Source organism: Astyanax mexicanus, chromosome 25 (assembly GCF_023375975.1).
Source record: "Astyanax mexicanus isolate ESR-SI-001 chromosome 25, AstMex3_surface, whole genome shotgun sequence".
Taxonomy (NCBI): Eukaryota; Metazoa; Chordata; class Actinopteri; order Characiformes; family Acestrorhamphidae; genus Astyanax; species Astyanax mexicanus.
In genome coordinates this window covers 27,057,206-27,084,776 of record NC_064432.1, presented here as the reverse complement: position 1 = coordinate 27,084,776, position 27,571 = coordinate 27,057,206, and the positions used below count along the sequence as shown (strand labels likewise).

Sequence of the window (27,571 nt, the reverse complement as noted above, 5' to 3'; positions counted from 1 at the left end):
CATTATAACCACAGTATCCACAGAATAAAAAATAGGGCAGGGTGCAGATTGCCCTTAAGTTTAGCTTTTAGTCCATGCAACATGTTGAGTTATGTGAGAACTAGACACTAATCGACACTAATCAAAAACAACTCAGAAATCTCAGAAATGCTTAATATTTTAAAAAGTACAATATTTAATTCAAAAGAAATACTGCATGTTTAGATAGACCACATTTTTTTTAAGTTTTATGGCAACACTACAAAAAAACTAAATCTTAGCAAGATAAATTTTCTAATTTTAAAGCAATAAATCTTATTTTCTTCTCTGATAAAAGAAGATCTCATATGTTCAAGCTTATATTAAATCTAAATAAAACATCTTATATCTGTGTGAGGTCATCAGTGTGGTCAGTTACTTCATCAGTAAAAATAATGATGTGAAACTTTCTCAGGCTGCCTCTAAAAACAACACATCTCAGTACAATCTTACCATAACAGAAAAGCTGTATAAAACTGTATATAACCTAAACATAAGGATCCTTAATCTAAATAATATATACAGTGGTGTGAAAAAGTGTTTGCCCTTTCATGATTTCTTTTTTTTTGTCTCCAGTTCAAAGATACAAACAGGCTCTCGTATGGTGGTTAGAATAAATGTAAAATATTTTAATGAAGTCATTTTTTTTTATTATTTAATTTTTTATTCTGTTTTATATTTTCATTCTTGTTCTTTAGTTCTATTATTCATTTTACCATTTCTTATCACTCTTAACATTTTACTTTACTTTTACTATTATTTTACTTATTTTATAGTTTTAGTTTTTATGTATCAATTCGTTTTTTTATGCTATTTTAGAATTTTCTGTTTTACATATACATATTAAATGTTGATTTATTTTCTTTTTTATTTATTATTATTTTTATATATTATTTTATTCTATTATTTCTATTTCTATTTTTTACAAAGGAACATGTAGATTTTGGGTTATTTTCTCCATTATTAATACAAACCTTCATTTAAAAACTGCATTTAGTGTTTACTTGAGTTGTCTTTGACTAATATTTATATATTTGAGAGGGAAAAACATGCAAAAAAGAAAACACTTTTTTCACACACCATTGTAATGTAGTATAACCAAAGCAGAAGGTATATAACGAGCAAAAAATGTATAAAACATGTATAGCACAAGAAAATGGGAAAAGTGATGTATACTCTTGGTATATGAATGTGCGCTCTAAAGCTAAAAGATACATAAAATGAATTTAAATAAGTCAAAACATCCACCAGATTCTTAGATGACCACTCAGTGTACGTTTATTAAAAACAGCAAAATAGCACGACACTTTCTACATACTGTCTTCTGTACACAAAATTCATACCGATTAGTGTTTTTATCTCAAGCTGACGTTGAACAAAAAAAAATAAAAAATAATAAGTTTCGTTATATCCACCAAGTTAACGGTGGGAGATGGAATGTAGTGCTGGGGCTTCATTCAGTCTATAACACAAGACAAAATCCACGACCCACTTTAGATACGCTTTATAGCTCCTTTTCAGTCGTTTGGCTTCTTTATTTTCATTTTTTAAAAATGGCACAATGTAGAAAAACACATCCACTGTAGAACCCTGCTTTAACAATTTAACAAATCCGAAAATTTAAATAAAAAACAAAAACAAACAAAAAAAAAGACATCAGTGAGAGGAGATGCTGATCTGTAACAGGTGAGTGTCAGTGTTTTTTTTTAATTAGTTTTCTTCGTGTTCAGGTGTGAACAGACTCACTAATCCAGAATTTTCACTATTGGCCACAATGTCTTTTGAAGGTTTCACCTTCTTAAACAGTGATGGAAGGTTCCGGAAGTGGACCTCCTTCTTAAACTGCTGCCCCAGGGGTTTCTATAGAGAAAAAGAAATGTTAATAAATTATTAATTAACATTTAATGGTCTATTTTCATACATATGATGCGCCAAACATGGATGTTAATCTACAGAGATTTCTCTCCTAAAAAACGTTTATTTGGGTGAATAAAGCTCCTCCGTTTATTAACAGTAAGCTTAGTTTTCCAGTATTTTTAACAGCGCGGTTAGCACCAGTGCTTAGCGCCAGTAAACACCGTCTGATAGCGCTACACTGAGGAATCTTGAGTGTTTCAGTGAGCTGGTGTGCTAGCAGCTAGCGCTTCGTCCCACGTAGTTTGTTTTAACACTACAGTTCGATGTACTTGCCTTTGAACAGTGAAACAGCTAGCGCTGCGGTTAGCAGCTAATGCTAATCCTGCTCCAGTCTCGGTGCTGGTGAAACTTCACTTCACTGATCATATAGGACATTTGTAGTTGTCTTATAGTAACACCACTGCAACCAGCATGGACACCTTTGCAACCAGTACCCAACATCGTAGGAGCCACCTAGGAACCACTATGGATACGATATCAACACCTTACCAACATCCTAGCAACCATGTATCAGCACCAGAGTTTATAGATTTAAAGATTGGTGTCAGAAGTGGTTCTGATTTTGTGTTGTGTTGTATTGCGTTGTGTTTATACCCCACCCCTTCTGATTCCACTAATCTAATTGGATACGAAAATGAAAGAAACATGCTATACCTTGTTTTTTACACAAGTTACACAACTGTCTCTTACCCCCACAGTTCCAGCAATGAGCTTCTTAAACTGGTCTTTCCTCTTCTTTTCTCCGATCTTCTGCAGTGTAGGGTTCAGAGTCCTCTGGTCAAACTGCTCCATCTGCTCCGGGTGGATGTTGGGAATCTGGTTCATGACGGTGCGCAGCTCTGCGTATCGAGGCCGCTGTGAAGATCACAAAAAAATACTACAATCCTACTAATAATAATAATAATAATAATAATAATAATAATAATAATAATACCCTAAACAAATTCAATCCCTACACTCCTTAAACTCCTGATACTACTCTATATATTACCTATACTACACTATACTATACTATACCAGCTAAGAGTGACTCTTGCACTATTCTCTGAACATAAGATATATTTTTAACAACAGCTTCCTCTCTGACTCAGCTGATGGCACAGTAGCATGACCTGTGATTAGAACTCACGTCTACAATAATATCTAACGTTAATCAGAGTTATAGTCTCACCAGAGCGTCGTAGATGAGCAAGGCTAGCTGGGTTAGCGCAGCATTACAGCCGTCATGCTGACCGTGCATCTGCAGAGCTTTCAGCACGCTGACGTAGACCCACGTCACCGCCTCCGGTACCAGACTCCTCCAAATTACCTGCACAACACACAGATCACAAAATCACTATTCATATCACAATATAATTAAAATAAAATCCTTCTGTGTAAAATATTTCACTCTTCTACTCTTTAGTGATAAAACTCCTGCATCCGGACTGCAATTATAAAAAACAGGAGGATCAGTGAGATTTTAGGCTTTAGTTTTTCTTGGTCACATGACGTCACAGCGTTCAGTAGCTCCTCCATTTTCACTCGCTGTTGTGCCGCGCCCAAAGTATAATTATGGCCTGTAATTTTCTCAGAGGACGTCTGAGAAAAACACCTACATGATCGTTCTGGACAGGAATAAAATCACAGAGGATAAAAACCCCCATAAAAGAGAAAATTACCCAGAACCCCCTGAGAAATTACCTGTCTTAGCAAAGCCCAGCAGAACTGAGAAGCCACCCGTTGACAGTTAGCGGTGTCCCTCCAGGACAGGGAGTGGAAGGACAGGGTCAGGAGAGTCATGTACATGTCCTGAAACCATTAGAGATAAATAACAATGAGACATTCTGTATAACATAAAAACTGTAGAAAAGTAGAAATAAAACAAAGGATTTTACCTCGTTTTTTAGAATACATTTGCCAAGTTCTGTGAGCTCATCTGAGGTCTGGGGCGCATTAAGATGAGAAGAATCCGTGGCCATCATCTCCTCATCTCCTAAAAAAATAAAATAAAATAATAATAATAAATAAATAAAAAGATGCACACATTAGTATACCACTTAACCTTGAACCTATTCTATTCAAAAAATTATAAAAAATCTTTAAAATCTAAAAACTTTCCGCTGCAGGGCATAACCGCTTTGGTAACTGTGGTGATATGAAAAGAAGTGTTGGGTGGGAGGGGCTTAATGACGTAGGGATTCAGCGAATGGCTCACGAATTGAGTCACACATTTGCTTGTGTTGCACCTTCTTGTCAGTGATTCTCTGTAGTAATGATGTTGATAAAATTTCCCTAAAAGCTATTTTAACTGATAGAACTGGTAGAACTTCTAGAACGTGAACTTGCCATCTGCATCCTCCTTGTTTCCAGCTGCTTCTGGACACTTTCTTGATATGCACGACACGTCTGCAGAAATAATAGATGAGGAAACAGCTTTAAAAATGCTTAAAAAGTTTGATAAAATAATTAATGAGGAAATGTAGGGGTAACTCACAGAGCAGATCCATGACCTCTCTGGTAGCCAATCGCACCAGCTGATCCTCCAGCATCTCCTGAGTCACCTGACTCTCCTCACTGCACTCATCTTCATCCTCTGGACCACTATATATTTAAAAAAAACAACTTTATTTCTAATTTTATTCCCATTTTCTTCCTATTTTACGCGACCAATTACCCAACTCCCCCACCCCCTATCTTCAACACCAGGAGGGTAAAGAAGACTAGCACACGCCTCCTCCGACACATGTGAAGTCAGACTCCGCCCTTTTTTAACCTTTTTGCTGAGAAGCATCACAGCGCTAACGCTTGGAGGAAAGCGCAGCGACTCGGTTCTGATACATCAGCTCACAGACGCAGCCTTGTGCTGATCCACATCACCCTAGGAGTGATGAGGGGAAAGAGAGAGCGCCATCTACTGTACTGTACCCACCCAGAGAGAAACAGCAAGGACAACTGTGCTCTCTCAGAGCTCTGGCAGCTGATGGCAAGCTGCATGACCGGGATTCGAGTGCTTTAGACTTAACTTTAACTTTTTTCCTAACCCGGGCTAGCACTGCTGGCACAGCATTAGCATTAGCATGCTAACTGCTATTTTCGGTTAGACGCTAATGCTAATGCTCCAGCCTTAGTGCTGGAGAAATTTGTGAATCTAATCTTACTGTAAATAAACGGAAGTGCTTTACTCACCCAAATAAACAGTTTTCAGGAGAGAAATCTGTGTAGATTAACATCCAGCACTTGTTTAACTTTAAAATGCATCAATTTTTGGGGTCCAAATATCTATTTTCACATGAGGCATTAACCCCTAGGGTACAGTGTTTTTTTTTATATTCTAAGCTAAACAGAAGGTATATCAAAATAAGCGAAAATTGCATTTAATAACCACAATGGAAAAGGGGTTAAAAACACTGCAAATCGGAAAAGCCACCTAAATTAATCATTATAAATCATAATAATCAAAAATTAGAGGTAGAGATCACTCACAATTCAGCGGTTCTTTGGTTGATGACCTGCCACCGGGAGATCAGTCTCTGTAAGAGAAATATTCTGCTTTACTGAAAGTCTTACAGCACTTTAATACTGGATTTCAACAAGACTCAAGAATTTCACCTTTAATTAACTCTTCAAATCCTACAGCTTTACGTATTTTCACATATTTTCAGCTTTAAATCACCAATATGTGATATTAGATCATTTTCCTCAATAATTAAATGAACAAGTTTAATATTTTTGTCTCGTTTGTTTAACTGGATCGTCTTTATCTAATTTTAGGACTGTAGTGTAAAAATCTGATGATGTTTTATATCGTATTCATGCAGAAATATACAAAATACTGAAAATTCTAAAGGATTTAGAATCACTTTTAAGCACTACAGTAAAACAGAACAGAAGACAGGAGAGGTTTACCTGAAGCAGGTGAGTAAACAGGACGCCCAGTACAGGACAGATCACACCGGCGTAGTACTCTGGAGGACAGGACGTCACCAGAGGCTTCATGAACATCCGTTAACAAAAAATAACATTAAGGAAAAAACGTTCTGAACAATATGAACAACAGGGTTCATACACTTTTTAACCAATAGAGTTTGACCTTTGACTATTATGACTTTTTATGATTTATGATTATACACTTTTTAAAAGACATGGACAATAAAACCAACAATCAACTACAACTATAGTCAAAATTTATTTATTTTTTTTGTCGATAAGTGGAAACACAAATATTGGTAAATTTCCATGACTTTTCCAAAACTTTCTGGGTATTTTTATCTTCTAAAACTTATACAAAATATTTTAGAAGACTGTTATTATGGAGATCACCCATTGTATTAATTCCCTTTGGGATTCTGTAATTACATTAATTTAGAGAAACATTAGCATATTTATCGCATATTCTGGCTTAAAATTTGTCAATACAGAAATAAAACTAAGATTTTTCTACAAGCAACACAAGCAAGTTCTTTACAAGAATTTAACTGCAAATAAATAGTAAACCTTGTAGAAGGTTTGATTTGTATTAATTAGTATTAAGTATAATATTTTGATATTTACGATTCACTATCCAGTCCTAAAAAAGCTTTTAAAAGGCATTAAAAAGCACATTTTATATGTTCGGTTATATGTTATAAAGGATATGGAGTAGGGGGCGGAGTCGATGGTAAGGAACGTGTTCCAGGTGGACGAGGGTTGAGCTCACTAACTTTTCCGCAAGACCATCAATAGTGTAGAAATCCTGCTGCAACGCCGTCCCAGAATGCCCTATGATATGATAACTACAAGAGCAAACAAGAAAAAGAAAAATGTGAGAAAACAGATGAATTAGTCACTGCTGTTGAGTAAAATCCTAGTGCAAAATATATATACATTTAAAAGTTACTTTATTTCAGTAATTATGAAAATATGAAACTTGTATATTATATAGATGTGTTAAAAACAGAGTGATCTTATTTAATGTTTATTTATTTCACTGTTTGACATAAAAAAACAAACAAACCAAAAAAAAATGCATTATTTTCTTATCTGGCTTGTCTGCAAAACTCTATTGTCCAAGACTCAGCTTTGGAAGGACATACAGCAAAACTACGAACAGTCCTGTCTACGTCGTGATTACCTGAATCCAGTTTGCGAATTTAAAGAAAATTGGGAAAGTCAAAAAATGTTTGACTTTCTCTGATTTTCTTAAAATTGTCAGAGTGGATTCAGGTAATCACGACGTAGACAGGACTGTTCGTAGTTTTGCTGTATGTTCACTTTCTCGTAAAATAAAATGAATACAGTAAAAATGACTGTCGTATATATTTCAGTCTCTTCCAGTTTTCTTAACTAAATCATTTTTCTTAAACTAAACTAAATTTGACCTTTATTTGGAATAATAAAAAATCTTAAGGACCTTTGAGTTTTTTTTTTTTTTTTTGAAAAATCAAAAGCCGTAAAAAAAAAAAAAAGACTTTAATAAATGATATTCTAATTTTTAAAGATGCTCTGCAGCTCTTAAAGCGTAATCCAGGCTCACCTGTTATCATACAGAGCGCAGAAGAAGCCCTGCAGACGCTCCACTGAGCTTTTGTACACCGGAGTGTCGTACACGTCCACGGTAGGCTGAGAAATTGCTGTGGAAAAAACATGATAAAAATCATAAATACGTCAAAATATGCACTACAATATCAGCTTTTAAACCAATAACTTTATTACTGAAGTTTCTCCCGTTAGATTAACTCTAATTCTCTTCTCTGTTTCCATGTGGGTCAGCCAGACGTCTTCAAACCCTGCGTCCACTACAACGGACATCACGTATTTCCTTTTTTAATGTTGTGTTTCAAATAAAACTAATTAATACTCACTGCTGTCTATCAGTTTAGAGCATGAACCAGCCAATGAACTGGTTTACAAGCCAATTAGACAGTAACTAAGCCCCGCCCACTTAACTGAAAAAAAGGCAGCTCAGGCAAAGTAATAAGAACTAATTTTTGCTAATTTTATGTGAATTAGACACTTAAACACTAATCATGTTTACTTTGCTGTGTAGGAATGGTTTGATGGTTTGTGACATAAGGTCAATATTAAATAGAATTTGGATTAAACTGGACTTTATATGAGCAGATTCTTCTTTTGTGTGCTTTACAGGCACAAAACAGCTTTTTTTACCCATTACGGGAACATAACTTGGGTCTAAAAGGGTTAATATCGAAATTGTGAATGTTTTTTACTCTTTAGTCCATTTATTATAATTCACGCATTGAAATAATATGTAAAATCCAATAATAAGTATTGTTTTAAAATAAAGATCATTAAACTCACACAAAATTAGATTCTTCTCCACGTCCAGGACCTCATACGCCCGACTAAAGGTCTCACTGAGTCGAGCCACGTTCTCCGGAAGGAACAAGCTGTTTAGAGTCCTGGAACGACAACTTGATGAGATCAAACAAAGCCTTTCAAAGAAATGACTGAAATATAAAATCATTATGAGCATTATGAGCTCCACTGATCATGTGGGACACTTTGCTGTAACTGTTTAACAAATGCAAAAGTTAAACTAAACAATCGAGGAGCGGTAGAGTGTGCATCCATCCACTGGAGGTTAGTTAAAGAACTAGAGGATGATCAGCGTACAACACTGTAAACTGAGCAGAAACGGTTTCAGATCTTCTGTCTCTGACGTTTTATTTTATCTAAAAGTTTGAAAAGATAAAGAAGAATCACACAGCAGGTAAATGTGGAAATGTGTTTATGTAGTGGCGTAAACAGCAAAAAACACAGTAAATCTGACCATTTCAATTCCGATTTGGGCGACTTCCATATGTGGTACTGAAATCTGATACATATCTGATTAACATAAGAGCAAGCCAAACATACTGCCCAATAAATAAAAAACACTTACAACTCGATTTGCAGCATAAGTGAGGCAAAACAGCAAAGATACAACTCCCCAAAAATGATCTTTCTCCAATCATCTCCAAACATGAATTAAGAGAACACTAATTTAGACAGAGCTATTCACTTCTTGATAGAGATAAGGCATCAGGGATATATGATTCTTAAAAAAGTGCTATTTTTGCATAAGAGTACATTAGTTGAGATTCTGATTTATTATTCTGGATTAAAAGCGAAACTTAACGTGAAGCACGGCTCTGTCGCACATGCGCACCACTTACAAACTGAGAACCATTCAGACAGAACTCATATGAGTCACATTAAAAAGATTAAATAAATATCGGATTTACACAGAAAATCAGATTTGTGCCACTTTTACCTGCTATGTGAACGCAGCGTAATAGAGTGGACAGTAACTGATCTTGGTTTTGCTGCTTAATACAAAATATAAAATATAAAAAAATAACACTGTTCAGTTTTAAGGACAAATCTACTACGGAAAAAGAGAGAAAGAGGAGAAGAAAAAAAAGCAAAGAAATGCAAATATCAGTAATACCTTCCAATATTATGGAGCCTTATAGTTGATGTTTTTTAGTTTGAAGTACTAATGCTCTACAATTTTCAGTTTTATGTTTTGTTTTTTCATCATTAAAACAGCGTACATATATATATATATTTTTCATTTTTTCCCATTCGACCACTCTTAATCTCTCTTAATCATCAATTATCCACCAAAACCATCAGTAGATAACTGATTATCACCATTTCCATCATCACTACAATCCGTGAGGGCAGTTGGGCTGCCAGTGTGAGATTACTGAAGGCACTAGCCACCTCAAACCTGCTCACCTCATGAAGGCGAGTAGGTTTGGCAGCAGGGCGAGCACCGGGTCTTTGCAGGGGTTCCTGTAGATGGGGGCTCCAGTGGAAGTGTAGCCCACCACAAAGCCTCCAGCTTTGGCCTCCTCTAAATCATCGGGCCAGCGCGCTCGCTTCACCACTCCGAGGATGGTGTACACGCAAAAACTGATCTGCAAGCAAACAGGAGAGGATCAGGGCTCTGAAACCGGAGCTCCAAACCGTCCGAGAGGCATTTAAATACTCAACCACGGCTTCATTCATACGCATTCACATACGTACAAGAGAAACCGGCCAGAACACAGCACTTACAACACAGGCCAGCAGATCCGGACTCTTTCACAACCAGAAATACAGCTACAGACTACTATTACCATTACATTACATTACATTACATTACATTACATTACATTACATTTGGCAGACGCTTTTGTCCAAAGCGACTTACAATAGTCAAGTACAATGTAAAATAAGTTTAAAGGTAAAACATCTTTGGATAGGGATAAAAGGAGGTCAAAGGGGAATAATAGGATAGAGGAGTGAAGGAGAGGAAGAAGGAAATGAGGTTAGAAGTAGTTAGTGTGTTAGAGGTGTTAGGAGAGTAAGTGCTCTTTGAAGAGCTCTGTCTTCAGGAGTTTATTAAAGATAGTGAGAGATTCTCCTGATCTGGTAGTAGAAGGTAGTTTGTTAGAGGTGTTAGGAGAGTAAGTGCTCTTTGAAGAGCTCTGTCTTCAGGAGTTTATTAAAGATAGTGAGAGATTCTCCTGATCTGGTAGTAGAAGGTAGTTAGTTAGAGGTGTTAGGAGAGTAAGAGCTCTTTGAAGAGCTCAGTCTTCAGGAGTTTATTAAAGATAGTGAGAGATTCTCCTGATCTGGTAGTAGAAGGTAGTTAGTTAGAGGTGTTAGGAGAGTAAGAGCTCTTTGAAGAGCTCTGTCTTCAGGAGTTTATTAAAGATAGTGAGAGATTCTCCTGATCTGGTAGTAGAAGGTAGTTAGTTAGAGGTGTTAGGAGAGTAAGAGCTCTTTGAAGAGCTCTGTCTTCAGGAGTTTATTAAAGATAGTGAGAGATTCTCCTGATCTGGTAGTAGAAGGTAGTTTGTTCCACCATTGGGGAACTCTGTATGAGAACAGTCTGGATTGCTTTGTGTGAATGTTTGTTTGGCAAAGCAAGGCGACGTTCATTGGAGGAGCGCAGCGGCCGGGAGGTAGTGTAAGCCTTCAGGAGTGAGTGCAGGTAGGAAGGAGCTGTTCTGTATCAGCTTGTAGGCGATTGTAAGAGCTTTGAATTTGATGCATCAACTGGTAGCCAGTGGAGCTCAATGAGCAGCGGGGTGACATGTGCCCGTTTTGGCTGGTTGAAGACCAGACGTGCTGCTGCGTTCTGGATCATCTGGAGTGGTTTTACTACACAGGCCGGGAGGCCAGTTAGCAGGGCATTGCAGTAGTCGAGGTGTGAGATGACGACCGCTTGCACCAGGAGTTGGGTGGCCTGTTGCGTCAAGAACGGTCTAATTTTTCGGATGTTATAGAGCGCAAAGCGGCAGGACCGAGCAACCGAGGCCACATGGTGCGTGAAGGAGAGTTGGTCATCAACCAGAACACCCAGACTAGAAATGCACTCAATATTTGGCAACCCAAAACACTGGGCAACCGGAAGTAGAAAAACAATTACTTAAAACTAAGTAATTTTAAGTAGACTTGAGTTGATTTTAAAGTTATAAATACAGCTATAAACTAGAAATGCACTGAATATTTGGCAACCCAAAACATTTGGCTACTGAAAGTAGAAAAAAAAAAAAAAATTAAAGAACAGTAATAAAAAAAAAAATACTTAAGTTAAAACAGGCTTCAGTTGATTTTAAAGTTATAATTATAGCAATAAACTAGAAATATTCCAAATGTAGCAACCAAAAATGACTAAATAATTATTTAGGTTAATCATGCAGTGCTTCCTCTAACACTAGCCTTTCTTTTAGCTGTAAGACAAAGAAAGAATTAAATTAAAGTTAAAAACAGAATTAAGCTAATTTTAAAGTTATGAATACAGCTATAGACCAGGAATGTGCCAAAAATGGCTTTTAGGATTTCTATTATTTAAGGTCAGCATGCAGTGCTTCCTCTAACATTAGGATTTCTTTAAGCTGTAAGAGAAAAAAAAAATTTGATTCAAGTTAAAAACAGATTTAAACAAAATCTAAAGTTAAAAATATAGCCATTAACTTGGGATGCACTAAATATTTGCCAAACAAAAATATTTGGCTACTGGAAGTGGAAAAACAATAACTTAAAAGTAAGTACTTTTAAGTAAAAGTAAAAAGGTAAAAGGACCAAATCATTTAAAGCAAACGCTCATGCAGTGCTTCCTCGAACATTGTGACTTCTTTCAGCTGCAGTGAAACAAGAGAGCCCAAAAACCAGTTAGTTTAATGTTAAAACAGACTTGAGTTGTTTTTAAAGTTATAAAACTATAGATCTATTTAATATTTACCCTGGATCTGTTGAGTCCCATCAGATCTTCATCACTGGGATCTGTGACGACTCGGTCCGCGCCAACGAACGACAAGAAACTAACAGGATCCCACAATATACTGCAACAAACACAAACAACAACATTTTTTACATCTTATATAACGACCTGCCAAAAATCACAGTACAGGAACAAATACTGTTTTAAATATTTTTGTATTAAAGTTAATAAAAGTAAAAATGATAAATAATACCAAAGTAATTTCTAAATCAACTGTATTAAACATTATTGAAGAGTCATGTCTGTCATCTGCTGGTGTTGATCCACTGTGTTTTATTATCAAGTCTAAAGTCAGTGCAGTTTTATTTTCCCACAAAATCTTACAGCACTTCATATCTTACAGCTTCCCTCTGCTGAAAACAACTTTTATAGAGATGCAGATTTCATTTTCCAGCAGGATTTGACACCCTGCCCACACTGCTAACCAAAAGTACCACTTAATCTTGTAATATAATATTGATAACACTGATTTTTGGGTTTTTACTGGCTGTAAGCTTAATAATAAATCAACAATAAATGAAATAAACACTTAAAATAGATCACTCTGTGTTTAATACATCTATATAATAATAATAATATGAGTTCCACATTTTAGTTTCGTTTTCTCTCCAGTTTTAACTCAGTACCTGTGCAGTTCCTCGGAGAGCCAGCGGGCCGAGACCGGAGCCATGAGCTCCTCCAAAAACACCCTCTGCTTCTCATAGTCCTTAAACTGATTACTGAGCAGAACCAGAGCCTCCACCATCGCACACTTCTCCATCTGCGTCAGCAGCATCTCATTCACAAACAGATCCTTCACTTGGGTGTAGAGCATGTCAAAGTACGGCTAAAAATAAAAAATAAACATTAAAAATTAATAAATTAATGAATGATATCCCATTAATACGCAGTCTTTATTCTGTACTGGCAGTGTAAACTATAGTTCCCTTTTAGCCCTTTAAATAATTCAGCATTTAAGGTATTTCTCAATTAACTTGTCTTTTATCATAGTGCATTCTTATTTTATTTTTTCCTGTCTTACGTTTTCAAGCCATCAAACCATCAACAAACCATCAAACCACCAAACTGAACTGCTTGAATTTTTGCACCAGGAGTAAAGCAGCATAAAGTTATCCAAAAGCAGTGTGTAAGACTGGTGGAGGAGAACATGATTCCAAGATGCATGAAAAAAACTTAGGGTTATTCCACCAAATATTGATTATTTCTGAACTCTTAAAACTTTATGAATATGAACTTGTTTTCTTTGCATTATTTGAGGTCTGAAAGTTCTGCATCTTTTTTGTTATTTCAGTCATTTAACAGTCTGTTAAATTTATGCAATGGTGAAAAATGGGGCAAAAAACATTATTAGTTTTAATGCATCACTAATATGCAAAAACAATAAGCCAATCAGCTTGCTGATTTGCAGAGAATAGAGGGAGGGTCATTATGCTAGTGGTGAATCCCCATTTCATTGTGGAGATCAGCGCAGGCGCAGCAGTCAAAACTAAACTGCAGTATAGAGCTTAACGCTACAAACTCTTCATGAGGTTTTTATCAGATTTGATCAGTGATGTAAATATGTTTCCTAGACAATAATCAGACTCTGTTTCCACTATTTTGGCCTCTTCCCATTCAAACATATACGAAGACCGGTCATGCACAATAAACCCTAACCCTAACCACTCCATAAAGTGTACACAACCATTACTAAACATAAAAATAAAAGCTGTATATTTAATACGTACTAGTATGTACTCCGGGTACATTCTGCACATTTTGATGACGGAGGAGCAGGCGTGTCGTCTGACGTTCTTCACAGATCGGGTTCGAGGAGCCTAAAAGCATTTAAACGGCATAAAAAAAATAAAATAAAAAAACACAAATACAGATTCAACAGGTAGAAAACCTTTAGAGAAGATCAGATCTTACCTTACTTCCTTCAGCCAATTCAAACGTGATGGCGGGAAACATCTAAAGATAAAAAATAAATATTAACTTTGCAGTCATAAAAACACATTCTGACTTCTAAATTTATCACTGGTCAGAAAGAAACTACTGGCCTCCTGTACACTCTCTCTCTCTCGGACTCCGGCTGCTGATGCAGAAACAGCATGACCTACTTTTAACTAACCGCCTCACCTTAAAGAACACCTGCGGCAGGAACTCTGGTCGATCTAAGACGAAGGGAAAGAGGGCGGAGAGGCTGCTGAGGATGCAGGACAGTATGAGCGGGTCTCGGGTCTCGTACTTCATTACGGCCTGTAGGAGCTCCATGCCCTGCTCCACAGGAAGCTTCTGCTCATCAGAATAAGACAAGATAATTCAGATTTCACTACATGCTGCTGTTTTTGAGATAAGTATGATGGAGAACCTGCACAAAAGCTAGCTTTACCTCTTTCTCCAGAACTTTAAAGAGCTGACCAATCACACTCTCCAAAAAGAAGGTCATGGCCTCCCATTGGACCACCGAGGGCGACAACACCGTACACAGCCCGTCTGCTTTAGCTGGAAAACAGAACAGAAGTCTTATTCCTTATATTCTTACTTTATATATAACCGAATACAACTATTCTTCACCAGATACGAGAGTCTCTTAACATAAGAAAATAAAGTAAATACTAACAATACAGAATTACACAAATAGTAAACAATAACCAATTAAATAATTAATACAATTATAATTGTATATATAATTATAAAATATTTTCCGGGCCCAAAATGATAGCAAACAACACAATTTTCCTGATGCATTAGCCAAACACCTGCTTAAAAAGATCATTTTAGTCTTTAATCGCTTATTAAAAGACTAATCAGCAACTCTTAAAACATTAGCTAATGTATTACAAAATAATAATAAAAAAGGTTTATTAAACACTTTTCAAATTGTAACATGCCGAGGTACGTTTACGATTAACATAGCACCGCCGAGGTACGTTTACGACTATGAAACGTACATAGGTCATAAACGTATATTAGGTCATATATACGCTGAGGTACGTTTAGGTCATAAACATACATACATCAGCAGTGCTACATTAATCATAAATGTACCTCGTTGGTGCTACATTAATCATAAATGTACCTCGTTGGTGCTACATTTTTCATAAATGTACCTCAGCGGTGCTACATTATCAAACGTACCTCAGCGGTGCTACATGAGTCATAAATGTACCTCAGCAGTGCTACATTGGGAATAAACGTACCTCAGCAGTGCTACTCAAGTCACATGTAAGTTGAATTCACACCGAAGACAGACAGTCTGTTTGCTGATTGTGGATATTACACTGGATATTAATGAAACTAAAAAAATAAAAAAATAAATAAATATACTCACCGGGGGCGTTTCCAGCATCGATGGGAGCGCTGATCTGGTACTGTAACCATTCTGCGGCGATCTGAAACGCTTCAAACGGAGCGATCTTACAGGCCTGACGAACAACTTCTCCCTGCTGGGCCTTAAACGCTGTAGGAAACACATTAACATACTTATTTTTATTATGAATTATTCTTTATTTGGACATTTAAACCTTTTATACTGTTTAATTTTAACTTTATTTCCTACTGCAGAGAAAGTAGGAAAGTGTTTCTTAAAGTCAGAAAGTTGCTATTTAAAATGTCTTAGTTTTGTCTGTGATCTGCTTTTTTTCTACAACATTCAAACAACTAAATAAACATCCTCTGAGGCCTCTGAGGTGATTTTATCATTTAAGACGTGGATTGTAGTAAAAAAATAATAAACTGTTTACCGTTGAAGAAGGTAATAAAGTCCTCGTCACAATCAAAGTCCACGCGGGAGTATTCACAAGACGGGTTATCGTTTTTAGACGGGAATCCAGTCTGAGAAGATAAATGTGATAAATATTATAAAAAACACAATAATTACTATTATATTAACAGGGATCTTGCACTATTTAAAAAATCAAATGTAATGCTTTTTAAAACTTGTTTTTAGACCGCAATAAATATAATTTAAGACTCAAAAATGTAGTCATAACTTATCATAGCTAACTCGCCGCTAATGTTAGTATGTTATCTAGCTCTTTAAATGTTAGCTAGCTTGCCACAAACCTTAATTCTCTTTCTGGTAACGTAGCTAACTCGCTGCTAATGTTTTTGTGTAAGCATGTTAGGTAGCTCGTTGCTAATGTTACTATGTTAGCTAGCTTGCCGCTAACCTTAGTTATCTCTCCGGTAACTTACATAACTCGCTGCTAAGTTTATGTTAGCATGTTAGCTAGACAACGCTGCTGACGTTAGTATGTATGCTAGCCCTCCGCTAAACTTAGTTCTCTTCTCAGTAATGTAGCTAGATAGAGCTGCTAATGTTAATATGTTAGCTAGCTCTCCGTTAACCTTAGCTATCTTTCTGGTAGTGTTAGCTAACTCACCGCTAATGTAAGCATGTGCTTTTCCACCTGTATTAAACACAGTCTGAAAATTTAATACCTACATCAAGTTTACAGTAAATTTAAGAAAATTTCAGACCTTAATTATCCAGATTTTGATTTGGCATTAATCAGGGTTCCTGCAGGTCCTTAAAAATCTTAAATTCAGTGATCTTTTATCGACCCTCACCTTCACCAGGTTGGTCATGGTCGTCTTCATGTATTTAGCGGACATCTGCACCAGCGTCGGGTCCTTAGATAAGACCTCGTGTCTGAAGATGCTCGCCCAGGTGGTCAGCGTGGAAGATCTCAGGAACTGGGGGTGAATTTTAAAAGAGTTTAGCATTCGAAAACAGTACAGTACACAGAATTAATATTATATTATATTAAAGTGTTTATATGTATGTATAGGGGTGGTTTACCTGGCTGGGATGAGTGGTGAAGGCAAGGAAAGCTTCCATATATTTATTCAGGTTTGCAGGAACCTTGGTTTCTACAGCCGAACCCTAAAGCACAGTATATAACATTACATCTGATCAATACAATTAGAATATACATACATAACATACATAAGTGATTAACAGCCTTAAATAAATATCAAATTCAGTCAGAAAATCAAATTTAGGCCACTTTTAGCTGCTGTGTGAACGTAACTTAATACACAACTTAAAGTATATTATAAATATAAACAGAAACCTACCACTAGAGCACAGAGCTGCCCTCCGAGTGCACAGAGAACCTGACACAGCCTCTTCAGGAAAATATACTTCTTCTCATCCAGTCCTGATCCTGCTGGTCTTTATGAGAAATAATTCATTTTTAATAAAGTAAACAGTTTTTACTGTACTTTTATATAAAAACAAATATACTAGTGCATCTCATTTATTATATAGATGTATTAAACACAGAGTGGTCTATAACGATTGGTACTTTTGGCAGCAGTGTGGGCATTGTGCCAATTCCTGCTGGAAAATGAATAAATTAACAGTAAACACATATACTTACTGATCACCATTAGTTTTAGCACCATCTGCAGATCTGCAACAAAAAAAGGGTTAAAGATTGAAAAGATAACTCCAATACTGCATATATATATATTTATATATATATATATATATATATATTTCTCTGATTTAGCTATTTATAGGTTTATGTTTGAGTAAAATGAACATTGTTGTTTTATTCTATAAACTACAGACAACATTTCTCCCAAATTACAAATAAATATATTCTCATTTAGAGCATTTATTTACAGAAAATGAGAAATGGCTGAAATAACAAAAAAGATGCAGAACTTTCAGACCTCAAATAATGCAAAGAAAACAAGTTCATATTCATAAAGTTTTAAGAGTTCAGAAATAATCAATATTTGGTGGAATAACCCTGGTTGGTTTTTAATCACAGTTTTTTTTCATGCGTCTTGGCATCATGTTCTCCTCCACCAGTCTTACACACTGCTTTTGGATAACTTTATGCTGCTTTACTCCTGGTGTAAAAATTCAAGCAGGTCAGTTTGGTGGTTTGATGGTTTGTGATCATCCATCTTCCTCTTGATTATATTCCAGAGGTTTTTAATTTGGTAAAATCAAAGAAACTCATCAATTTTAAGTGCTCTCTTTTTTCAGAGCTGTAGAATAAATATTTGTACAGTTGTAGAATGTGTAAAGATAGCGGGATGCTGGGAGGAGGAACTCACTGAGCAGCAGACAGGATGTAGTGCATGGCCACGTCTTCAAACAGAACCATGAGGGGCTTCCTCTCCTCCAGCTTCCCCTGCAGAACATTAGGAACATTAGCACTATTACCCAGAATCCCTCACTGCTGCTCATCATGGCTGCATGCAAATAATCCTCATTAACCCCTATGCGTCAAACACAGGGCTTATTTTGATATTTTACCCTGCTGTTATGTTCATTTGTCAGGAACAGTAACGGTGTTCTGCATGTTTAATTATCCCAAATATGTCTAAAACCAAAAAAAAAACTAAAAAGCAGTGTGAAAATTTCCTTTCTATTTCCATTACTAATTATTCTATTAATATTTAGTGCAGTGGCATTTCTTACCTCTAACAGGTAATGCTTCAATTAGGATTATTGGGATAATGTTACACTACTTTAAACATTTTGAAAGACCAACATATGTTTCACTGTTATGTAAAACTATTGTGTTTTATATCTTTGCTATTTAGTTTTAGTTTTGCAAATATGTGAGATGAACCATTTCCATACTGAAAAAAAAAACACTTTTAACTATTTTTCCCAGATCTTCAAACATGAAAATGGGTCAAATTAACCCAGAACAGAACAGCAGGGTTAAAATAATTGTCCGTAATTTTTTGGTGAGAATGTGCAATTGTAAAATGAGTTTTAAAACATGCACGGTGGAGCTTCTGTTCTAATTCTGTGTTTATTTTATCTGCATCTGCTAAATGCAAAATAACAGGTAGCAAACGTCCGCTTACTGCTTTAATTTCTCACTAAATTATTAATTAGTGCATAAATTTAAAACCACTAAGATAAACTCCTCAGTAAAAGAATCAGACCTTCCTGCTGACGGCGATGAGCAGACACTCGGCCGCCTCCAGCTGCAGCTCCGCCTCGCTTAGCAGCAGACACAGGATCTCCAGCAGCTGGCAGTTCTCATTAGTGATGTGGAACAGCGCCACCCAGTCGATGTAGCCCGCCAGGGTGTTTAACGTGGTGATGGCAACCCGACAGTGAGCTCTGGCCTGCAGGGGAACAGATAAAAATAACTTTAGGAGGTGGTCTGAGACGTATTTACAACATTAATTTGGTCTAAGACGCAATTAAAACGGACAAATCTGATATTTTAAAACCGAGTTATTGGTCTGAGACGTATTTAAAACAAATACAAATCTGATCTTTTAAACCAATTCAGGAGACTACATGAGACACTTCAGAAGTTGGTCTGAGACAAATTTAAAACAGACACAAATCTGATCTTTTAAATCACTTGAGAAGGTGATCTGAGAAAAATGTAAAACAGACATTTAGCTGGTCTAAGACAAATTTAATCAGGTACAAATCTGATATTTTAAACCACTACAGGAAGCAGTCTGAGATGCATTTTAAAGAAAGACATTGAGTCGGTTTAAGATGCATTTAAAACAGATACAGAACTATACAGTAACTGTACCAGTAATACTGCATTATAAAAACCATACACACACACAGCAGTGCTATACTCACCTTTACATCCTGACCTGGAACTACTTTCTGAAGAAAAAACAAAACAGAACAAACATGAAGAAAATCCAAATACCAAAATAAAAGTCATTAAACAGCACAAAAAATCCTTACATAAATTCAGAGCATGTTATATAGAGTATTTCTCCTCTAGTGGTTTATTTATTACACCAACAAAGAAAATGCTTAGAACAGACATACATTACCAGTCAAAAGTTTTAAAACACCCTTATTGGTTAGCTATCCAGTAGCAGATTTATTATTTTATCTTATCAATGACTTTATTGCTGCAGTTCTTCCACCACTTCTCACTGTTAGCTGTCTCACTGTTCTCAATGTTAGCTAGCTCTACGCTAATGTTAGCTAGCTCTTCGTAACCCCAGTAACGTCAGCTAGCTTGCCGCTAACGTTAGTATCTCAGTTAGCTTGCGCTAATGTTAACTTTGCAAAACCTGATCCTGTCTGAATTAAGGTAAAGTCAGAGCCGCTGCACACCCACCAGTCTGCGGTACGCGTCCACCTGCTGCTGCAGGATGGCGAGGAGGAAGGTGAAGATGTTTCCCATGTTCTGCGTGAGAGTCTGCTGGATGTCCCTCCGTCGCTGCGTGGGCAGAGTCTGGAACGTTATCACATCTTCAGCCAATCGCAGGAGAATCAGCATCACCAGCTCCGTCTGTGTCTCCTGTTATATAAATAATACATTTAAAAATATTACCAATGTATTTAATTTATGATTTTTTTATTCCACATTCTTAAATTCCAGAATGATGACTACCATCCCTACTGTGAAGCATGAGGGTGGAAGCATCATGCTACATGCTGCACTGTATTAAGGAAAGGAGAGGATGACTGGGCACATGTATGTATTGCAAGACTTTGGGGAACAACCCAACCTCCATCCCTTAGTTAGAGCATTAAAGATGGGTCGTGGCTGGGTCTTCCAACATGACAATGACTAAAAGCACAAAGCCAGGATAACCAAGGAGTGGCTCAGTAAGAATCAAATCAAGCTTCTGGAGTGGCCTAGCCCAGTCTCCAGATCTAAACCCTATTGAAAATCTTTAGAGGAGCCCAAAAAGAAATTTTGGCGCAGCGTGAGGGACAGTTTGTCTGTTCAAATTATGTAGTAAACTAAAAATAGACAAAAATGGAGTGTTTTTCATAGGACAGCGATGATATATATATTATATAGGTTTTGAGAGAGGGGCTTTAAAGACTTAAATTAAATTTTCAGACAGTAGTAGGTAGATTTCTATTGCAGGGATTGTTAGCAGTTTTTCTAAGGCCTTCAAAGTATTTATATTGATATCAAAATTATAACATATCGACCGAAATTAAGGAATATATTACAATATAAATTTTGGCCATATCGTCCAGCGCTAAGGTGACAAAAAGTCCCACCACATACCCCGTATGAAGTGAGCGTTTCCATCTCCGTCAGCATATCAGGCCACTGCTGAGGCCACTCCCTCTTTATCATCTCCCCCACGATCCGCGAGAGAGCGTCTTTAATATGACTCTCCTCCTCCAGGATGGGGTAGGTTCCCTGAAATCAACACAAAAAACACAAAAATCAGTGAGAAATCTCTACAAATCAGCTTCTCTGAGCAGATCAAACCATCCTCCTCCTCTACTCACGCATGACAGCAGCTCCATGGAGCAGTTCTTCAGATGGACCTTGTCCTGTTGAGGCATGTTGTTCCACTGGAACCTGTGTGAAGCAGACAGACGCTGTGTAAGAGCTAATATAAATAAAACTTTAAATAAACAATCAGAGCTCTGAGGAGGAGGATCTACAGTATCTGCAGGGGTTCGGGGGGAGCTGGAGGGAGAACTCACTTTATCACGTGTTCCAGCGTCTGCAGACCGAAGTGTCTCACCACCGGCGTCTGGGATTTATCAGCCAGCTGAAGAGCACACGGCACACAGAACGGACACTTCTCCTTAAAATCCTCACAGAACTGAGAACAAAAAGAGAGACAATGAGCCGTTAGCCTGTTAGCATTACAGTGATCATGCATCTTTAATAAGCTCCGCCTTCTCGTTCACCACACCTGTTCTATACGCACCTGTCTCCAGGTGCAGCAACTGGACAACTAGGTGATATAGGCAATAAGATTTCGGCTCTTGCTCATAATTATTCATACATGCAAATATATCACCTCTGATTGGCTAACAGCACTGCAACAGAAGGCAGCAAGACGAATAACAGAAATGTTTTAAAACAGACATTTTTACAACATGTGTAATAATACCCTGCTAAGTGCAGTTCACCCCCTGATCTAGTCTTAGAGTCTCTGTAAAACACCAAATCCACCGGAGATCCTATTTAAACCCTATAGTTACACACAGAGGTGGGTAGTCCAGGTCTAGAAAGTAAAAATCCACACCGGGGTGAATTTTTGCTTTTAACGAGTGTAAACAGAACTGTTCTAAACATCTAAACACCTACCTATCTCAATTGTACTTGGCTGGTGGTGTTTTATCTCCATAGACTAATTCTAAAAACATTTAATTCTAAAACATTTGTTTCTTAGCTCTGAATTACTGGGTAAAGTATATAAACACTTTTGCGTTATTCGCACAAAGAGTTTTATGTGCAGCATCAGCAGCTAAATCTTGATTTTACAATCTTATTAATTTACTCAAATTTGCTATGAACATTTTGAGAATTTTCTCAAATTTAGTTCACCAATTTGATGTTTACTCAACTCAGATTTGTTCTCAAAATTAAATATATTAGTTCAGATTCCCTACACAAATCAATGCATTATTTAATTTATTACTTTACACGAAATGTATTTCAATTAGCTTTTAAAATAAAAATCATAACACACACACACACACACACACACGTGCAGCTGAAGATGCTAAACACTGCAGGTGTCTAACCCACAGCTATAGCATCCCATTAAACACACAGCTACACACACAGATAATATTTAATAATAATACTAATCATAATCTTATAAACAGGTGTTTATATAACATTATAACAGAACCACACACTGGACCAGAACCAGATAAACTGCAGAACCTGTGCACTGTAAGGATTGCTAACCAGCTAGCTGCAGAACATCATCAGAACTTAGCAAGCTAACAAGCTAAGCACATAACCAACTAAAATATATATAATAAATAATATTAAAATCACACATAGATAACCTAGATAAACTGAAATAAATGAGTTTTAAATCAGCAAAACTCTCAATTTCCATTAATAAAGATTAGCACAGTGAGCTAGCTGGAGTGCGTCACGCTGAGTTGTGCTACCCGTCGATATGTGCTCCCTACGTCTCTGCGCATGCGCTGGTTCGTTTTTTTCAACATCTTTTAACGTGTTTTAAACGTGTTTTTCTTAATATTTCTGGTTAATTACTATATATATGTCTGAATTAAACCTAAGTCTGAGCTTTAGGAAGTTGTTGGACACGTGTGAATGAAAGTAATAATTATTAATAAAATAACAAAAATAAGCGGCTAAAAAACACTAATCACTTCACTTACATTACATTCAGTTAACTCATATTTATATTGATAAAAATTGTTCACATATCTTACACATACATTTAAGCATGTTAATTCTAGTTATCCAGACTTTTTTTTTTGAAGCTTAAGCAATAAAATAAATACAACGGTAGCAGGATTTGGCAAAGCAGCAAATCTCGGCACAGCACCGAGTTCACCGGGTACCTTCAGGGCCTCCTGGCGATACTGGTGCGAGGAGTCCGGGTCCATCATCACGTTCACAGCCTTAATAAGCTGTTCACACATCGATTTAACCGGATCATCCATACTGAGCGGAGAGAAGAGCGCGCGGACGCGGAGAGAACACCCGGGGAACCACCGGAGAAAGCAGGAGAACCAGCACAACACACAACCAGATCCAGATACACCACCACTACTATGCAGCACAGCACGCTACTACACAAGTGCCGTCCTCTGCTCCAGCCCCAATACGCATGCGCAAAGCAATCACGTGTGAACACATCTCTAACCGAAAAGGCTCCCTACTCCCTTATTAGTGTGCACTATATAGAGAGACACTGTTTAGTTCACTAAGTAGAGATAAAAACGGGAGTGAATTCGGGCACTCCCTCATTAGTGTGCACTATATATAGAGACCAGGCCCCCAGCTTTTCCCTTCCAAAACGTGCCACCGGAAGTGTGCTGCTGAGGAATGAGAGGACCATTAGAGCAAAGCTATCCATTCACTTCCATTCATTTCGGGGTGTCTTTGAACCAATAATAAATGTATTTCCAAGCCGTTTTCGATTATGACACGACCCGTGTTCTTTTCTACAAAGAACGGATTTTCTGCAATTTGATCCATAAGATTAATAATCTGTTCATGGCTTTAGAAAATAAAATTTTTATACAACTATGCTAACGATGACGTAAAAAGACAGCGACCCAAAATACCGTGCTGTAATGTTTGGAGAAGTTGCTCCTCTTAATTTAAAAGTACAGAGCTGATTGAATTAGAGCAGGGTCAAAGTAACCTCTTATTATGCAAATATAATACTACTACTATCAGTTATAATACATTGTAGATAGTAAGATAGTAGTAAATAGAAATAAGATAGACTATGAGAATTATAATGTATAGATATAACTGTAATTTATATTACACATTTATTATTCTTATTACTGAGTTTCTAAATGCTTGTTATATAGACAAACTATGAATATTCTTCAGTAAATCCGTGGACTAATATTGGATATCAGTAATTCTAGTTTTTATCTGCTGTTCATTTAATAAAAGCCCCATTCTAGGACGGAATTGAGCTTTTCTCACTGTGGAGTTAATAGTTCTGTGCAGCTCCTATAAACAGTACGGTTGTTTGCACGGCACGCGGAAGATTCGCGTCATGCTGGCGCCTGCGCAATCTCTCACTTTCCCGGTTAACGCCCCACGAGACGCCGATCAGGAAGTGACACGATTGGCCTCACCTGGCTCCGTTGAAATCAGCGGGATGGCTTGGTCCAGTTAATATATACTGTCAATGATAGAGACACTGTTTAGTTCACTAAGTAGAGATAAAAACAGGAGTGAATTCGGACACTCCCTCATTAGTGTGCACTATATAGAGAGATACTGTTTAGTTCACTAAATAGCGGTAAAAACAGGAGTGAATTCGGACACTCCCTCATTAGTGTGCACTATATAGAGAGACACTGTTTAGTTCGCTAAGTAGCGGTAAAAACAGGAGTGAATTCGGACACTCCCTCATTAGTGTGCACTATATAGTGAGACACTGTTTAGTTCACTAAGTAGCAGTAAAAACAGGAGTGAATTTAGACACTCCCTCATTAGTGTGCACTATATAGAGAGACACTGTTTAGTTCGCTAAGTAGCGGTAAAAACAGGAGTGAATTCGGACACGCCCTCATTAGTGTGCACTATATAGTGAGACACTGTTTAGTTCACTAAGTAGCGGTAAAAACAGGAGTGAATTTAGACACTCCCTCAGGAGTGTGACCTACATAGGGACACTGTGTTAAGGAGAGTCTAAAAGCTAAATAGTCTAAAGCTGCGAGAATGCGCCGTTGTAGCGCAGAAAACGGGATCAAGAGTCTAAAGCGGCGAGAGTGTTCAGTTGTAGCGGAAATAACGAGACCAAGAGTCTAAAGCGGCGAGATTGTTCAGTTGTAGCGGAAATGACGAGACAAAGAGCATAAAGCGGCGAGATTGTTCAGTTGTAGCGGAAATAACTAGACAAAGAGTCTAAAGCGACGAGATTGTTCAGTTGTAGCGGAAATAACGAGACCAAGAGTCTAAAGCGGCGAGATTGTTCAGTTGTAGCGGAAATGACGAGACAAAGAGTCTAAAGCGGCGAGATTGTTCAGTTGTAGCGGAAATAACTAGACAAAGAGTCTAAAGCGGGGAGATTGTTCAGTTGTAGCGGAAATAACTAGACAAAGAGTCTAAAGTGACGAGATTGTTCAGTTGGAGCGGAAATAACGAGACCAAGAGTCTAAAGCGGCGAGATTGTTCAGTTGTAGCGGAAATAACTAGACAAAGAGTCTAAAGCGGGGAGATTGTTCAGTTGTAGCGGAAATAACTAGACAAAGAGTCTAAAGCGGCGAGATTGTTCAGTTGTAGCGGAAATAACTAGACAAAGAGTCTAAAGCGGCGAGATTGTTCAGTTGTAGCGGAAATAACTAGACAAAGAGTCTAAAGCGGCGAGATTGTTCAGTTGTAGCGGAAATGACGAGACAAAGAGCCTAAAGCGGCGAGATTGTTCAGTTGTAGCGGAAATAACTAGACAAAGAGTCTAAAGCGGCGAGATTGTTCAGTTGTAGCGGAAATGACGAGACAAAGAGTCTAAAAGCGGCGAGATTGTTCAGTTGTAGCGGAAATGACGAGACAAAGAGTCTAAAAGCGGCGAGATTGTTCAGTTGTAGCGGAAATAACGAGACCAAGAGAGGATATTGCTTTTTAATTATTGCCATTTAACCCTATACATCCTGATGCATTATGGGAGTTTATAGTGCCTTAAAATCACGTAGAGTTGATTAATGAAATTTAAGTAAATACAGTGATCTACGGGAGTAGATTAATGTAATTTGAGTAAACACGGTAATGTTATTAAAATTACTCATTATTTATTATTAAAAAGTACTAATTTATTAATGTACTCCATTTAAAATAATTAATTTGTACTATTGTACGTACATTTACTCGCATAGCATACTAATTCTACTATTTTTACTCAATATTTAATTACAAATGTAATGAGATGCTCATTTATTTACAAACAATCTATCAGACTCAGACTATTTTACTTATTGTAAATAAATGTATTTAAGTCGACTCAGTATACAGCTTAATTAAATATAGTCTCATAGATTTACTAATTTTCTCAAATTAAATTCACTTCTTAACTTAGATTAAATGAACTGAGATTAAATATATTTATTTACTCAGATATACTCTCTCAGTCTGTGTTAAACAGTTTCTTCTAACTATAATAAATTAATAAATGCGATTTGAGACAGAGCTGTTATATACTAAATATTTACTAAACTAAAATACCCAGAAACACAAATACAGACTTAATCTGATACAGTTCTCAGAGTTCATCAGTTACGAAGAACTGTGTGTATCTGTGTGTGTGTACGTGTAGTGTGTACAGTGTGTGTGTGTGTGTATAGTGTGTGTGTGTGTGTGTATAGTGTGTGTGTGTATGTGTAGTGTGTATAGTGTGTGTGTGTGTGTATAGTGTGTGTGTGTGTATAGTGTGTGTGTGTGTGTGGCTCGCGGGGTGGAGCTGAAATTCCAGCTCGAGCTCCCCCTCCCGCTCCACGTCACTCAGGAACGGGCTGGTCCTGCTGATGGAAAGTTTGATTCACTTTTCACGAACCGATTCAGTTTCGGTGAATCACATGTCTGATTCAGTGCGCAGGACAAAGTACATCAACTGTTGTTTTACTTTTAATTATTAAAACATTGTAAGAATTGAGTGTTTTAAGTTTTTTTGGCCAAAAACTAGAAACGTTTGAATTAAAATATTTTTTATATGTTTTAATATTCAAATATTGGTGGGCTGTCGTTTGTTTTTATAAAAATATCAAACATGCTTATTATTATTAATAGGAACTATACAGTTCTATACAGAACATGTTCGTGAATTTCTTTACACAAAATAAGTCTCACATAAAGATAAAGATCACACCAGCTCTTTTCTTACCAGTTTAAGTCGTGGCCACTTATTATCATCTTGTTCCCACACTTTATTAAGCAAATGTCAAAGGTGTGAAGAGTACTGATAATCATGCTGCTGGATTTTATATATCGATATATGTTAAAACATCATTAT

The 27,571-nt window shown here is 36.9% G+C and overlaps 1 protein-coding gene across 1 annotated transcript; it reads right to left on the bottom strand.

The window, feature by feature from the left end:
* Nucleotides 1-1,278: 1,278 nt before the first annotated feature.
* LOC103026856 (exportin-5) lies at nt 1,279-23,799 on the bottom strand. The gene is made up of 33 exons (XM_049472404.1): nt 23,442-23,799; nt 21,588-21,709; nt 21,387-21,459; nt 21,157-21,294; nt 20,248-20,430; nt 19,752-19,778; nt 19,085-19,270; nt 18,239-18,315; nt 17,548-17,580; nt 17,243-17,339; nt 16,965-17,048; nt 16,733-16,858; nt 15,904-15,994; nt 15,492-15,620; nt 14,550-14,662; nt 14,297-14,452; nt 14,087-14,128; nt 13,903-13,992; nt 12,802-13,001; nt 12,137-12,236; nt 9,640-9,821; nt 8,215-8,315; nt 7,430-7,526; nt 6,554-6,689; nt 5,824-5,922; nt 5,401-5,447; nt 4,412-4,518; nt 4,264-4,323; nt 3,813-3,910; nt 3,619-3,726; nt 3,107-3,244; nt 2,626-2,790; nt 1,279-1,878 (listed from the first exon to the last, which is right to left on the bottom strand). Exons 1-33 carry the CDS (start codon nt 23,541-23,543, stop codon nt 1,729-1,731), a joined length of 3,657 nt encoding a protein of 1,218 aa, XP_049328361.1. The 5' UTR covers nt 23,544-23,799; the 3' UTR covers nt 1,279-1,728.
* Between the last annotated feature and the right edge of the window lie 3,772 nt (nt 23,800-27,571).